The sequence below is a fragment of the Polypterus senegalus genome, chromosome 6, assembly GCF_016835505.1.
Source record: "Polypterus senegalus isolate Bchr_013 chromosome 6, ASM1683550v1, whole genome shotgun sequence".
NCBI lineage: Eukaryota > Metazoa > Chordata > Cladistia > Polypteriformes > Polypteridae > Polypterus > Polypterus senegalus.
Genome location: NC_053159.1, coordinates 130,868,569 through 130,883,192, shown reverse-complemented (window position 1 = coordinate 130,883,192; position 14,624 = coordinate 130,868,569). Strand labels below are relative to the sequence as shown.

Here is a 14,624-nt window from a genome sequence, read left to right as displayed (position 1 = left end):
TGTCATTGTTGTTATTGTTGGAGATAGCGGAGTGGATGATGTCACACACTGTTGCTAAACTACAAACACAGAACCCTTGTGCTGATTTCTGGAGATTTTAACCATGTGACGCTGGACAAAATGTTACCTGCCTTCTCCCAGTATGTGGATTGTAACACCCGGGTAAATAGGATTATTGACCTACTGTATGCAAAAGTTAAGGATGCATACAGCGCCACTCTGCTGCCTGCGCTTGGGAAAGCAGATCATAACCTGGTACTGCTTCAGCCTCAATACAAGCCAAGAGTGAGGGAGCTACCTACAACCACACACTCATTCAGGAAGTGGTCCTCTGAGGCAAAGCAGGCTCTTAGAGACTGCTTTGGAACTACGGACTGGGATATCCTGCAGGGGTCACATAGTGAGAACATTGAGGAGGTTGTTGACTGCACTACCAACTACATCAACTTCTGTGTGGACATTGTAGAACATCACACTGCTATACCAACAACAAGCCATGGATTACAAGTGACATCAAGGGCCTTTTGAACCAGAAGAAAAGGGTGGTGATCAGCATAAGCTCAAGCGCTTGCAGAGGGAACTCGGAGTCCAGCTCAGGGCGGCAAAGGAGCAGTACAGGAGAAAACTGTAGCAAAAGTTGCAGAATAACAGCATGAAGGAAGTGTGGGATGATATGAAGATCATCACTGGCTGCAGCTCGAAGCTGGGTGCCGTCATCGAGCAAGACAGGGAGAAAGCAAACCTGATGAACAACTTTTTTTTAGCAGATTTGACCACCCTAACCCACTCTCACCTCAGAGTACTGCATCCTCCACCCATCCGTCTGCTGATTACCAGCATAGGAGAGAGTTTCCCCCTACCCACAATTACAGCAGCCCAGGTAAGCAGAGAGCTGAGGAGACTTCGTGCCAGCAAAGCAGTAGGTCCAGATGGAGTATCGCCACGACTGTTAAAGGCCTGTGTGTTGGAGCTGGGGAGTCCTCTACAGTGCATCTTCAACCTAAGCCTGGAACAGGGGAGAGTCCCGAGGCTTTGGAAAACATATTGAATCACCCCAGTCCCAAAGGTATCGCGTCCTGGTGAGCTGAATGACTTCAGGCCTGTCGCCCTGACATCACATGTGATGAAGACCACGGAGTGGCTGCTGCTTCACCACCTGAGGCCACAGGTCCACCACGCCCTAGACCCTCTGCAGTTCGCATACCAGGAGAAGGTGGGAGTGGAGGATGCCATCATCTATATGCTACACCGATCCCTCTCCTACTTGGACAGAGGCAGTGGTGCAGTAAGAATTATGTTTCTGGACTTCTCTAGCACCTTCAACACCATCCAACCTCGGCTCCTTAGGGACAAGCTGACAGAGATGGGAGTAGATTCATACCTGGTGGCATGGATCGTGAACTATCTCACAGACAGACCTCAATATGTGCGTCTCGGGAACTGCAGGTCTGACATTGTGGTCAGCAGCACACAATGCTGCTGCAGCACACGTGGACAAAATTGTTGGTACCCTTCAGTCAATGAAAGAAAAACTCAAAATGGTCACAGAAATAACTTTAATCTGACAAAAGTAATAATAAATAAAAATTCTATGAAATTTAACTAATAAAAGTCAGACATTGCTTTTCAACCATGCTTCAACAGAATTAATAAAAAAAAAAAAAACTCATGAAACAGGCCTGGACAAAAATGATGGTACCCCTAGAAAAGACTGAAAATAATGTGACCAAAGGGACATGTTAATCCAAGGTGTGTCCACTAATTAGCATCACAGGTGTCTACAATCTTGTAATCAGTCAGTGGACCTATATATAGGGCTCCAGGTAGTCACTGTGTTGTTTGGTGACATGGTGTGTACCACACTCACCATGGACCAGAGGAAGCGAAGGAAAGAGTTGTCTCAGGAGATTAGAAAGAAAATTATAGACAAGCATATCAAAGGTAAAGGCTATAAGACCATCTCGAAGCAGCTTGATGTTCCTGTGACTAAAGTTGCACATATTATTCAGAAATTTAAGATCCATGGGACTGTAGCCAACCTCCTTGGACTTGGCCGCATGAGGAAAATTGATGACAAATCAAAGAGACGGATAAACGAATGGTAACAAAAGAGCCCAGAAAAACTTCTAAAGAGATCCAAGGTGAACTTCAAGCTCAAGGAACATCAGTGTCAGATCGCACCATCCGTCGTTGTTTGAGCCAAAGTGGACTTCATGGGAGACGACCAAGGAGGACACCATTGTTGAAAACAAATCGTAAAAAAGCCAGACTGGAATTTGCCAAACTACATGTGGACAAGCCACAAAGCTTCTGGGAGAATGTCCTATGGACAGATGAGACAAAACTTGAACTTTTTGCCAAGGCACATCAGCTCTATGTTCACAGACGGAAAAATGAAGCATATCAAGAAAAGAACACTGTCCCTTCCGTGAAACATGGAGGAGGCTCTGTTATGTTCTGGGGCTGCTTTGCTGCATCTGGCACAGGGTGTCTTGAATCTGTGCAGGGTACAATGAAATCTCAAGACTATCAAGGGATTCTAGAGAGAAATGTGCTGGCCAGTGTCAGAAAGCTTGGTCTCAGTCGCAGGTCATGGGTCTTGCAACAGGACAATGACCCAAAACACACAGCTAAAAACACCCAAGAATGGCTAAGAGGAAAACATTGGACTATTCTAAAGTGGCCTTCTATGAGCCCTGACCTCAATCCTATTGAGCATCTTTGGAAAGAGCTGAAACATGCCGTCTGGAAAAGGCACCCTTCAAACCTGAGACAACTGGAGCAGTTTGCTCATGAGGAGTGGGCCAAAATACCTGCTGAGAAGTGCAGAAGTCTCATTGACAGTTACAGGAATCGTTTGATTGCAGTGATTGCCTCAAAAGGTTGTGCAACAAAATATTAAGTTAGGGGTACCATCATTTTTGTCCAGGCCTGTTTTCATGAGTTTATTTTTTTAAATAATTCTGTTGAAGCATGGTTGAAAATCAATGTCTGACTTTCATCGGTTAAATTTCATAGAATTTTTATTTATTATTACTTTTGTCAGATTAAAGTTATTTCTGTGACCATTGTGAGTTTTTCTTTCATTGACTGAAGGGTACCAACAATTTTGTCCACATGTGGACTTCCAATACAACTCAGAGTTCTGCCACGTGCAAAAGTTTGCTGACGACACTGCTATTGTGGGCTACATCAGGAGTGGGCAGAAGGAGGAGTATAGGAACCTAATCAAGGACTTTGTTAAATGGTGCCACCTACAACTGAACACCAGCAAAATCAAGGAGCTGGTGGTGGATTTTAGGAGCCCAGGCCCCTCATGGACCCCGTGATCATCAGAGGTGACTTTGTGCAGAATGTGCAGACCTATAAATACCTGGGAGTGCAGCTGGATGATAAATTGGACTGGACTGCCAATACTGATGCTCTGTGCAAGAGAGGACAGAGTCAACTATACTTCCTTAGAAGACTTTCAACATCTGCAATAAGATGCTGCAGATGTTCTATCAGATGGTTGTGGGTGAGCGTGCTCTTATACACGGTGGTGTGTTGGGGAGGCAACATAAAGAAGAGGGACACCTCACCCCTGGACAAACTGGTGAGGAAGGCAGGCTGCATTGTAGGCACGGAGTTGGACAGTTTGACATCTGTGGCAGAGCGACGGGCATGGAGCAGGCTCCTGTCAATCATGGAGAATCCACTGTATCCACTGAACTATATCATCTCCAGACCGAGGAGCAGCTTCAGTGACAGACTGCTGTCACTGTCCTGCTACACTGACAGACTGAGGAGATCATTCCTCTCCCACATTATGCGACTCTTCAATTCCACCTGGGATGGTAAGCATTAACATTGTGTGATTCGTCATGCATATGTGGACTTATACAGTAGCTCCAAATTAAAATTTGCTTATGCACACAGATGCTTAATTTAAAGAAAATGCAGTGCTTTTCAAAACGGTGGCCCACACTGACCAACATTGTGTATTAAAGCACCACCCTCCAAAAATCTTGCTTATCTTTTTCAACTGACATGACAAAATCGCAAATCCGCTTTATTTTTTTATTTCTGTTTAAAAGCCTGTAAGTATGATGGTGTTACAACTTTACCTTGAGCTTTAGGTATAGAGCAGCAAATATCTCTCTATTATAAAAAAAAAAAAATCTTGGGGAGGCAGACTGGGTAAACGAGACGTGATCTTCTCAGAAGACAATTTGAAGTCCTGCGAGAGACACTTTAACATACTCCCACCTCTTAAAACAATGACAAGCGACAAGCAAAACACGTAGCTCGCAGCAGATGATCCAATCACTACTCCTTGCGTGCATTTAGCCACCCTAACCCTGCCTCTTCGTAACGCAAGCAGCAGAGACACAAAGTGGCAAAAAGAACAGCGGCTGTACAGTCTTTAAAATGATCGATGGGGAGTGTGACAGCAGTTACCCCACCCCCCACAACGTTACACATCCTGCGAGAAAGAGATTTAACAATGCCCGGGGCCGGAAATAAAGTACAAGTATTGTTTTTACAACGTCACGCAAGACAAGGCAGTGAGTCATCATTTAAAACAAGTCCACGGACTTCTAACCTAGCAGTTATTGGATTGTTTTTGGCAGACATGCATCATGTGCTCCCAGCTCTTATAACAACAACATGCGACAAGCAGAACAAGCAGCTCGCCAGCAGCAGAAAGACAGCAGATGATCCAACGACATCTCCTTAGCGTGCGTCTAGCCGCACCCCCTTCACAGCGCGAGCAGCATTATACGTCCTGTGAGAAAGAGATGAAACCACGCCTGGGGCCGGAACTAAAGGACAAGTATTGATTTTACAAAAGTTTTTAAAGTAAAAGTGAAAATAATGCATATGTAACAATCTCTTTAAATTGTATATCTGGTAAACCAATCACGGGGGTGTGCGAACGAAGTGAGTAGGGGACAGAGCCACCTAGTATTTTAAAAATAAACCTGAATTGTACATGATATTCAGATGAGCGATATATTGTAATTGATAGATAATTCCCAGAGTTACTGGTATTGTGTTTTATTTATCGGGCATCTGTACATGTATGCTTAGTTCATACAGGATAGTATAAGGGAACACATTTATCAATGACTAGCTGTCCCCCATGGATCCGCCTGTGTAGTAGTGAAACAGGACAACCTTTAAAAATCAATAAACAAACAGGTATCGCTAGCTAAGCGGTGGCAAGGTATGCTCCAAAACATGGTGAGAGATACATTGACTCGAACGGAGGCTGACTTGTGATTGAGGAGGGCCCCACCTGGCACCCCACTTCTGATGTCATGCTTCCTCCTCCCCTTGGCCTGCACCATCTGGCTCAGATTAGTGTGAATAAATTGCTTGAATTATGATACTTAGCAAGATGAGAGAAGAATCTACCAGATTGTTCAAGCAAATTATAGGAAAAAACCCGATCTACATCCGTTGTTCTCTCGTGAAGCAGACAGATATGCAGACAGACAGACTTTGAATTTTATATATAGAGAGATGATATCTAACAAAAATAGGCTTGTGTAATCACTGTTCCAGCTTGGGAAAATAGTTTTCAGCATGTAAACTGCCAGGTCATTCAGGAGGGCACTAATATAATCCTTCTTCTTATGCATGTAGTAGACCTTAAAGTACAATTCTGCCATTACCTTGCCCATTTTTCACAAATAATCACTGTTTTGCATTTTGGTATTAAAAAATATTAACACTTTCATTCTTTTAATAGTTTGTGAGACACTAAAAGAGCATGTGATAATTGATGTTAAGACAAAATTCCTAAAAGGTGATTTTTTTTTTAATATGTTATTTTGTATTATCCATGGGTAAAATATAAATTTATATAATTTCTGACAAATCTAGCCTTTATTTCTATACAATAGATTGACCTTTATTAGTATGCCACTATGTAAACAAACGTACAACATTGCGGTTTTTATATATAAAAAAAAGCAATGTTTTGTAAAATAAAGGGAAAACAAAGAAACTTTTTTTTTTATCTTAGAATTTTCCTGCCAAAAAATTAATTTGCATAATGGATGAGATGTTAGTCAGTAAGCTGTGTGCTTGAACAGTCTTGTAATTCTTGATGAGGAAAGTGTGAAAAGTTAAAGAAAATGTTCCAGTTTCTGTGATTGCCTTCATTTAATTTTGACAGTAAAAGACATTTCAAGTTTGTAGAAACCTAATTCATTTTATGTAGCAGCTCACTCCAGAGTCCATTATTTTATGCAATCCATCTGCCGTAATTATCATGACTTTTGAATTTTTCATAATATTAATAAAAACATACTTTGAACATTAGTTGATAAACATTTAGGAGTGTTCACAAAATAAAAATCAAATGTTTGTAATATGTTTTTTTTGTGACAGAATGGAGACATTTCCAGCAGTAGCATCCCGAGTCTTACAAGAGTTCTATGCCTTACTGAGACAAAGCCCTTGCCCAATTGGTAGCACACGCATGCTGCAGTTGACCACAATCAATATGTTTGCTGTACACAACTCTCAAAATCGAGGTAAGATGTGGGGTAGGACAGACAAAGGCAATTAAAGACTGCTATAGGTAATGTTATTTTTGTTGAAATTGGTACTTGTTAAAGTTCTTTCATAAAGGAGCACCAACCTGGCAAATTAAATTTTAATTGGGTTTGGAGATAATTTATTCTGATTTTGACATAATTTATTTTCCTTGAAGCAATGAAATGTACATTTTATGTTTTCTTTTTTCCTCTGTATATTAATAATATTTTTATAAATATTGGTTTGGTATGTTTATCTCCTGGAGGTTTGTGTCTAGTAATTGAACATGATTGAATATAAAAAGGTGATAGGGTGCAAGATGTACCTGTTTTCTAAAACTGGTACCCTCCAACCCAGGATTTGTACCTATCTATCGGTTTTCAAATTCATTTAATTTACTGCAGAGTAGTGAGGCAGTCTAAGTTTATTCTGTTATGAATAAATGATATGCAGTAGCCCATGTATCAAGGCACACAGCATTATAAATATATTGTACACTCACATGTTTGAAACATTAGTCTTTAGGAATTGGTATCATTAGGATTTTATCAATACCGATATTGATACCAGTAGTGCTTATCGATGCTGATAATTATTGGTACTACACTCCATAATGTGGGGAGATAATGTGTCTTTTGAAGGGGGGGTAACTAGCGTTAAGGGCTGTCTTTCTTTCCTTACATTTGAAAAAAAAATTAACTTTTTTTACAAATGAGATAACTCATTTTGTCATTTTTGCATTGCTTATGTAGCACCCCTCAGCCCCTCTTATTTTTTTCTTTTTCAAATATGATGTTCTTATTATATTTCTGTTCTTAGCACTCTTTTAATGAGAAAACCAGTGTTGATAATCTAATTAACTTGTTAATAATCATCCCATACATACATGTGACAAAAAAGATAAACTAATATTTTAACCAATTATTTCGATAATTTACTTAACTTTATCATGACTTGCACCCAACCTTACTAAACCACTTTAGTAAAACTTTAGCAACTTGCTAAATTCCTGTCCTCTTTTTCCCTTTATGGCTAAGCCAGTTATTATCAAAACACACAAGAGTTTAGTCTAACTGCATGAACTATTATTTATGCATATACATCCCACATCGCATACAAAATTATAAATTCAATAGATTTAAGTCCAGGAAAATAATTTATGTTTACTCAACAGTTCTTTCGCTGAAAGCATAAAGAAAAAATTAAGTAAAATCCCCTTATTAAACCTTAACCAGCAAAACAACTGAGTTCAAAAAAAGACTGAGTACAAAGTGGACAAGGCTGTGTGTATGGAGGAGCTTAACCTCATCTTTAGTGAACTGAGCATTGATGCAGGAGAAAACACCTGAGCTTAGGGCTGTGCGATATGACCAAAATCTTATATCCCGATATCACGATATATCAATCAATCAATCAATCAACATTTATTTATATAGCACATATTCATACAAAAAAAATGTAGCTCAAAGTGCTTTACAAAATGAATAGAAAAATAGAAGACACAATAAAAATAAACATAAGTCAACATTAATTAACATAGAATAAGAGTAAGGTCCGATGGCCAGGGTGGACAGAAAAAAAAAAAAAAACTCCAAAGGCTGGAGAAAAAAATAAAATCTGTAGGGGTTCCAGACCAAGAGACCGCCCAGTCCCCTCTGGGAAATCTACCTAACATAAGTACATATAGTACATTTTCTTTGTATTCAGTGAATAGTTTATATAGTCACCACTCCTTTTTTTTTCATTTAAATTAAAAAAAAATCAAAAATGAGAAGTACTCAACTTGTAATTATTTCTGTTCTTTTATTTAGAACATTTGAGCAAATGTTTGACTTAGAATGTAAACATAAAATGTTAATGTATCAAATATAAAACACTTTTCAAAAACAAATTACTAAAGGCCCAATATAAAATACTGCTATATAAAATGCCTGACATAAACAAAATGTGAACTGTAGCAGCAATAACTCTCACAACATATATTAAATATAAAAGGATCAAAGCACTAACAACTAAACTATATAAGGCCAATAAACCCTTTAAACAAAATAAATACAAGTCTAACATTAACTGTCAAAACCAAATGTAAACATTGTACTTCAAACTGTAGCAGCAATAAGGCTTACGACAAAAATATATTAAATATATAATATTAAATATAATATTTTTAGGCTACATTCTAGTAAAATGTTAATTTGCACATCGTAGTGTGGCAAATCTCCGTTAATGAGTTACAGCTGATCGCCCGCGTGGGACTGGACGGCGCTAACGTGTTGATGCCGCCCAGCCCCAAGCACGGGCGATCCGCGTAACTCGTTAACGGAGATTTGCCGTTAATGCAGTTGTGGCGTAAACGTAATGTAGCGTTCTGTTCTTTATTGTAGAGTTCTGTTCTGCAGTTTGTGTTCTGTGATTTACATCCCTCTCAGTTATTTATTCTGTTGTCCCTGTTATTTCTGATGGACTGTAATAGAGTGGAAGGTAAAGGAGGTTCCGGAGGGATGGGTGGGAAGCGCTGTGAAAAAGGAGGAGTGGACGACGATCTTGTCGACCCTAGCTAAGAGAGTTTGTTTATGGATTGCTGTCTGTTCGGCGTGGTTGTGGCCAACAGCAACCATTTTTTTTGTTTGTGTTTAATAAAGAGGGAACTAACCAAGTGACCGTCTCGGATCGTCATTATGTCTGGAAGACGCTACAGTAATTTTAACAAGATTAACGCTGACAGCAAACGCTGCAGGGAAAATTATGCCTTAAGCAAATTGTTTTGGTAGCAATTAATCTTCCAAGCTTTTAACATGCTCGTTTAAATAGTACATTTACAACTGTAATATCCTACGTGGCCTGCCTCTCAGTTGTAAACTCTCTGCATGCTCGCTCACGTGCTTTTTGCGGAGGTGGTAGAAGAGGTTTGTCGTGTTGGAGTCTGTGGTAGCGATCGGTTTGCAGCATAATTTGCACAGTACCGTTTTCTGGTCCGTGTCAGACTCTTCAAATCCAAACCATCTCCATACTACAGAGGTAGCCCCTCGTTTAGGAACAAGGTCCTTCTGTGTGGAGCTACCTGGTGTTGCCTCGTCTTCATCAGCCATGCTAGTGTGTCTGCATCCACGTGGTGGCCATCAAAACAATGAAAAAAATATTGCCGTAAACAGTTTATTTTGCGACACCACGAAACAAACTATAGCGTAATGTGCAGCGATAGACGTTTTCATATTGTAATCCGATATATATCGTTAATTTTGAACAGCCCTACCTGAGCTTGCATACTCGTATCCAGCCAAACCATTTCTTCTCACTGCAGTTCACACACTGTAGACAAGTCATCTATGGGCACCACGACAACCGGCTCAGACAACAGAATGCAGCCAAGGCTGCCAAGAGATGAGAATCCAAGCTCAACTTTCAGACAGTGATGTGGGATACTGTCCTTCCGGATGTAACATGTCCTCCATTTCAAGCTCCAAGCAAAGCGAGCAAGTAACAAGCGAAATAGTGCCATTAGTGCATCTTTTTGTAAAAGTAACCAATCAGTTAAGTTGGATAACAGTAGCATCAGATCCAGTGTACGGACAGCTTTAAGATGAGTCTACACTTTTTCCCTCCAAGACTTCACAATCAGTAATACTAACAGAAGGAAAATACATGTGCTTACCTGGAGGAGATTAAGTGAAAGATAAATGTGGGCGATAGAGCCAACGAGTTATGCGGCCATGCTTTGGCAAAGTTTGAGCATTTTTTAAAGGCTAGACAATGACTTCTTAGATAAGCTGAAAAGGACTTGCAGAAGTCTTGTTTGATATCAGGTGTTCTGAAACAAATTGAGGATGAAGAACGTCTTTATGTACTTTTCAGTCTGCTGACTTTTCTGTAAGAGTAAAGTGGACACTGAAGTAGCAGTATGTTATCCACCAGACCCTACAGACATGAGACCTCCTAATAATCCATCTAAGGATGAGGGCATAAAACTGCAAGGTGATGGCACATTACGGATTCCCACTGCCTCTTCAACTGAGTTTATTCAGAAAATGCTCCAAAGGGCAGAGAGGACTTGAACTACTATGTCATTAGGTGACAAGGTGCAGCAGCACCTAACTGGAGCAACATCTGTTCTGAACCCGAATGCACCTTGTTATAGGGCTGCTTACTTCCCATATTTTCAACTAAATAGATTTTCTTCAGACAGTAAGATACCTTATTTTCATTAGCCAGATTTGCAGCAAAACACTGCCTTCAGTGTTTCATCATCCAGTGCCCACAGCATCAGTGTATTTTCCTGCAGCACATATGATATTTTTATTAATTACCTCATAACATGGCATTCCAAAGGCCAACTCTGCCTTACTTTGAGAGTGGTAAGTGTAGCTGTGTTTGTCCAAAAATTACAAAAGTTCTGCAGCTTTTAGTTTGCTTCATTGGACAGTTCTCGTAATAGTGTGAAGCATGTTTAAATAATTCCACAAACCAAATATCTTTCAAAGCAAATTCAAAGCAAAGCAGTTCATCCAAAAATAGCGAAAAAATTGTATTACAAAGAAAAGAAAAGTTCTCTTTAAGGCTTATTTATCTTGTTTCAAGTTTGGTCATACGTTCATATTATGTGTAAAAAGTTGTGCAATAACTGTATACCAGTCTTCTATTTGTATCTAACTTATCTAACAGTCCATGCCAGCAGTAAGACTGTTTCCTAACTGTCTTAATTAACACTCAGTTTTACAGATATAGCCAAGGAAGTTCTCTTTTATGTTAGCTTACAGGTTGTAAGAGACTATACCATATTCCAGGTAATTATAAGAAACTGGTATTTTGTTGAAATTAGGTGTGAATTTAATATTAACATTAACTTTCTAAGATTGACTCTTCCAGTATGGAAAGTGACTTTGCCCTTCTTATGATGGCATTTGACAGTCTTATTTATAACCATGCACACCTTTTTAAACAGTTTAGGTATCAGGTGTTACTTGGACTGCTTAAATTATCAAATGCATACAAATTAGCCAAAGCATGCATGATTAATGCATACCTGCACACACCTGCATTAAGAGCTTTAAAGGACAAGTATGGACAACCTCATCAACTTGTCCAAAGTGAAATTGGAGTGCTAATGAACATACTTCCTATTAAAATAGGAGACACTGAGGCAATTGATGAACTTGCTCTCTCAGTCCTCTGAAATTTTTGTTGGAATTTTGAAAACACTTGAAGGAGACAATGAGTATGAACTGAAATGTGGCTCACATATTAATTGGTGACTGTGCAAAGTATATCCTAGTTTTCGCTGACAGATCTTATACACCTCTGGACCTCTCCATCTGGTTACAGACTTTCTCAAGACTGAAGCAAATCTCAGTGAGCTGTTCTCATTTACCAAGGTGAGGTCACAAAGTCAGGGAAAAGAATACCATCATCTTACATCAAGAAGAAAGAAAAACCAACCTCAGTGCATTATAGTGCTGAAGCAGGATTGTCTGAAACAGCTACGTGCACTACACAGACAAAAGATAAATCAAAGGCAATGCCATACTGTTACAGTAAAGACTATTACCTTAATAGCTGTGCTGAATACTGACTGTAAAATGGATTAAAGACAATGAACGCTGTTGGAAATGTGCACGTTCACATAAGCCTGAAGTCTTCAACTTGATACCCTGTAGCTCTTGCAAAGTGTTTCACCTGACTATACTGCATGGGACAGTTACTGACTTGAAGCAGAGTGTCCTAATGACAGTTTTTGAGCCAGAAATTATGTAGTTTGATCAGCAAACCAGACTACATGATGTCTTGGTGTTGCTTTGAGGCCTATTTTATACAAGAAGATGGTTCAAAGGGAACCTGTACATAATTTTAAACTGGAGCAAAGAGCAGAGACACTGACCCTTAGAGCTGTAAGTAGGACACTTTACAGGTGAATGGAGTACCAGTCACCTTTAATATTTTTCCACTTGCAGAACCGTATAAAAAAAATACAAGATCACACAGGCATTCACTGTAGACTGTCTGGAGTTCTAAGGCTATATTCCTACACAATTCCCCAGCTTCAGAAGTGCTGTTGCCGCTTACAGGGCCTTCAATAAGGTCCACCCTATGTTTCTTATTGGTTCAGACTTTGCACATCTGATTGTGCCAGTCCAGCCTTGCCCACATGGGCCATGGGGGTACACCTTTAGCCATGCATACTGCTTTAGGCTGGACTTTAAAATGTCTTAGAGGCCTGCAGAAGCTTCAAGCAAATAACCAGTCATGCATGCTGATATCCATTGGTGCACCGGTATCTGAGCTTATGAGAAATGCAGATCATCTATGGCAGATGGACACACTTTCCTACATGAATGAAATACTTGCTTCTCAATTGAAGTTGGACATACAAGCTATAGCACTGTTGCAAGCAAAAACAATGAAAGTGGGTATCAAGAGTCCACTGCTATGCAGCCATTTGAAAGCCTCAAAGGATGCAGTATTACCCGGCCTACAATGCATGGCACGTCATCTTTGTAAGAACCCAGAACTAGCTAAAGTTTATAACCAACAAGTCCAGCAGCTGGTAGATTCTGGGTATGTAAGACAGTTGAAGAGTCCCGGTATTTGCCTAACCATATTGTGCACCATAATAACAAATAAAGACTTGTCTTTACTTGTTTTCATTTCAACATATTACTTGTTTTCATTTCAACATAAAGGATTTGTGCTAAATAATTATTTATTGCCAGGACCACCTCTTGGCCCATCTTTTTTGGGAGTGTTTCCCTGGTTTCGTGTGTGCTCAGTAGTTATGTGTGGGGACATTAAAGCAATTTTCCATCAAGTTAGTCTTTTGTCTGAGTACTGAGCCCTGCTGAGATTTATTTGGAGAGCTATGAACAAATACAAATCACTAGAGGTTTATGAATGGTGGGTGTTACCATTCAGCACCGCGTGAACTACCTGTTGTGCCACATTTGCACTGCAGAAACATGCACAAGACAATAAAAAGGTAATGAAAATGTGTTTGACTCCATTAGTAGTGCATTCTATATAGACAACAGCTTACAGAGCTTGCCCTTCCAAGTCTACAGCCAAGCAATTAATTTTTAGGTTAAGAAAACTGCTTGCTGAGGGTGGATGTGAAATAAAACAGTGGGCTAGTAATTGCCCAGAGTGATTGAGAACCTGCTTTCAGTGGCTATATTAGATAACTATGAGTCATAGCTTTATCAAGAGAAAGTGAACCTCCAGGAATCCACACTTGGATTATGGTGGATCTCCAACTACAGACTATTTAGTTTACAAACATTCATAAACCTCTAGTGAATGGTCTTTGTTCATAGCTCTCCAAATAAAAAGGCCACACTATTCGGTCTACCTTGTCAACTATGAGGCATATTTATTAAAGTCCTTGCTAGTGAATACAACCCTTTTGGATTCCTTGTTCTATACACTGCAAGAGCAAAAGTACTCATTCAAGACCTGTGGAAAGCTAACTTGGCATGGGATGCAATTATTAAATCTGTTGCCTTGCACAGCAAATGGAGTACATGGAGAGAGAACCGAATGATTTGGAGTGTTTAATGTGTCAGAAGTTATGAGGGGAACTTCATGTTTTTGTGGTGCATCTGAGTACAATTATGGTTCAGTGGCATACTTTGCACTGTGGATAATCTAGGTCATGTTCATGTTAGATTCATAATGGCAGATGCACGTGTTGCCCCAAAATGCCACATTTTCATACCAAGACTAGAGCTTTGTGTAGCACTCACTGGAACTCCGCTTTCCCACCTGCTATTGTTTAAAGTTACTTTGCATATTAGACAAGTGTGCCTATGGAATGATTCCATGACTGTACTAAACTGACTAAAATCTGACTTAAACTGGTATAATGTAAAAGCCCTATGGCTTGAATATAATAAGGACTCAAGCCTAATTAGAGTTGGAAGTAGGCTTCATCATGCTGAAGGTCTAGAGCCAGAGACAATATACCCTGTTGTCCTTGATCCAGCTTATCAAACTGCCAGACTCCTTATAACTTTGACAACTGTCTATTTCATCCAGGCCCAGAATGAGTATTTGCAGAAATCAGATGCAAATACTGGATTTTCAGAGGTGCTTTGCAAACACTTTGC

General features: G+C 39.7%; 1 protein-coding gene across 2 annotated transcripts in view; it reads left to right on the top strand.

The window, feature by feature from the left end:
- The window catches only part of smg6 (SMG6 nonsense mediated mRNA decay factor), a 529,891-nt gene that overhangs the window by 155,225 nt on the left and 360,042 nt on the right, over positions 1-14,624 (top strand). For both annotated transcript variants that reach the window (XM_039757209.1, XM_039757208.1), the window contains exon 10: positions 6,382-6,527. In XM_039757209.1, coding sequence (XP_039613143.1) covers positions 6,382-6,527 — 146 coding nt within the window. The remainder of the gene's footprint in view (positions 1-6,381; positions 6,528-14,624) is intronic.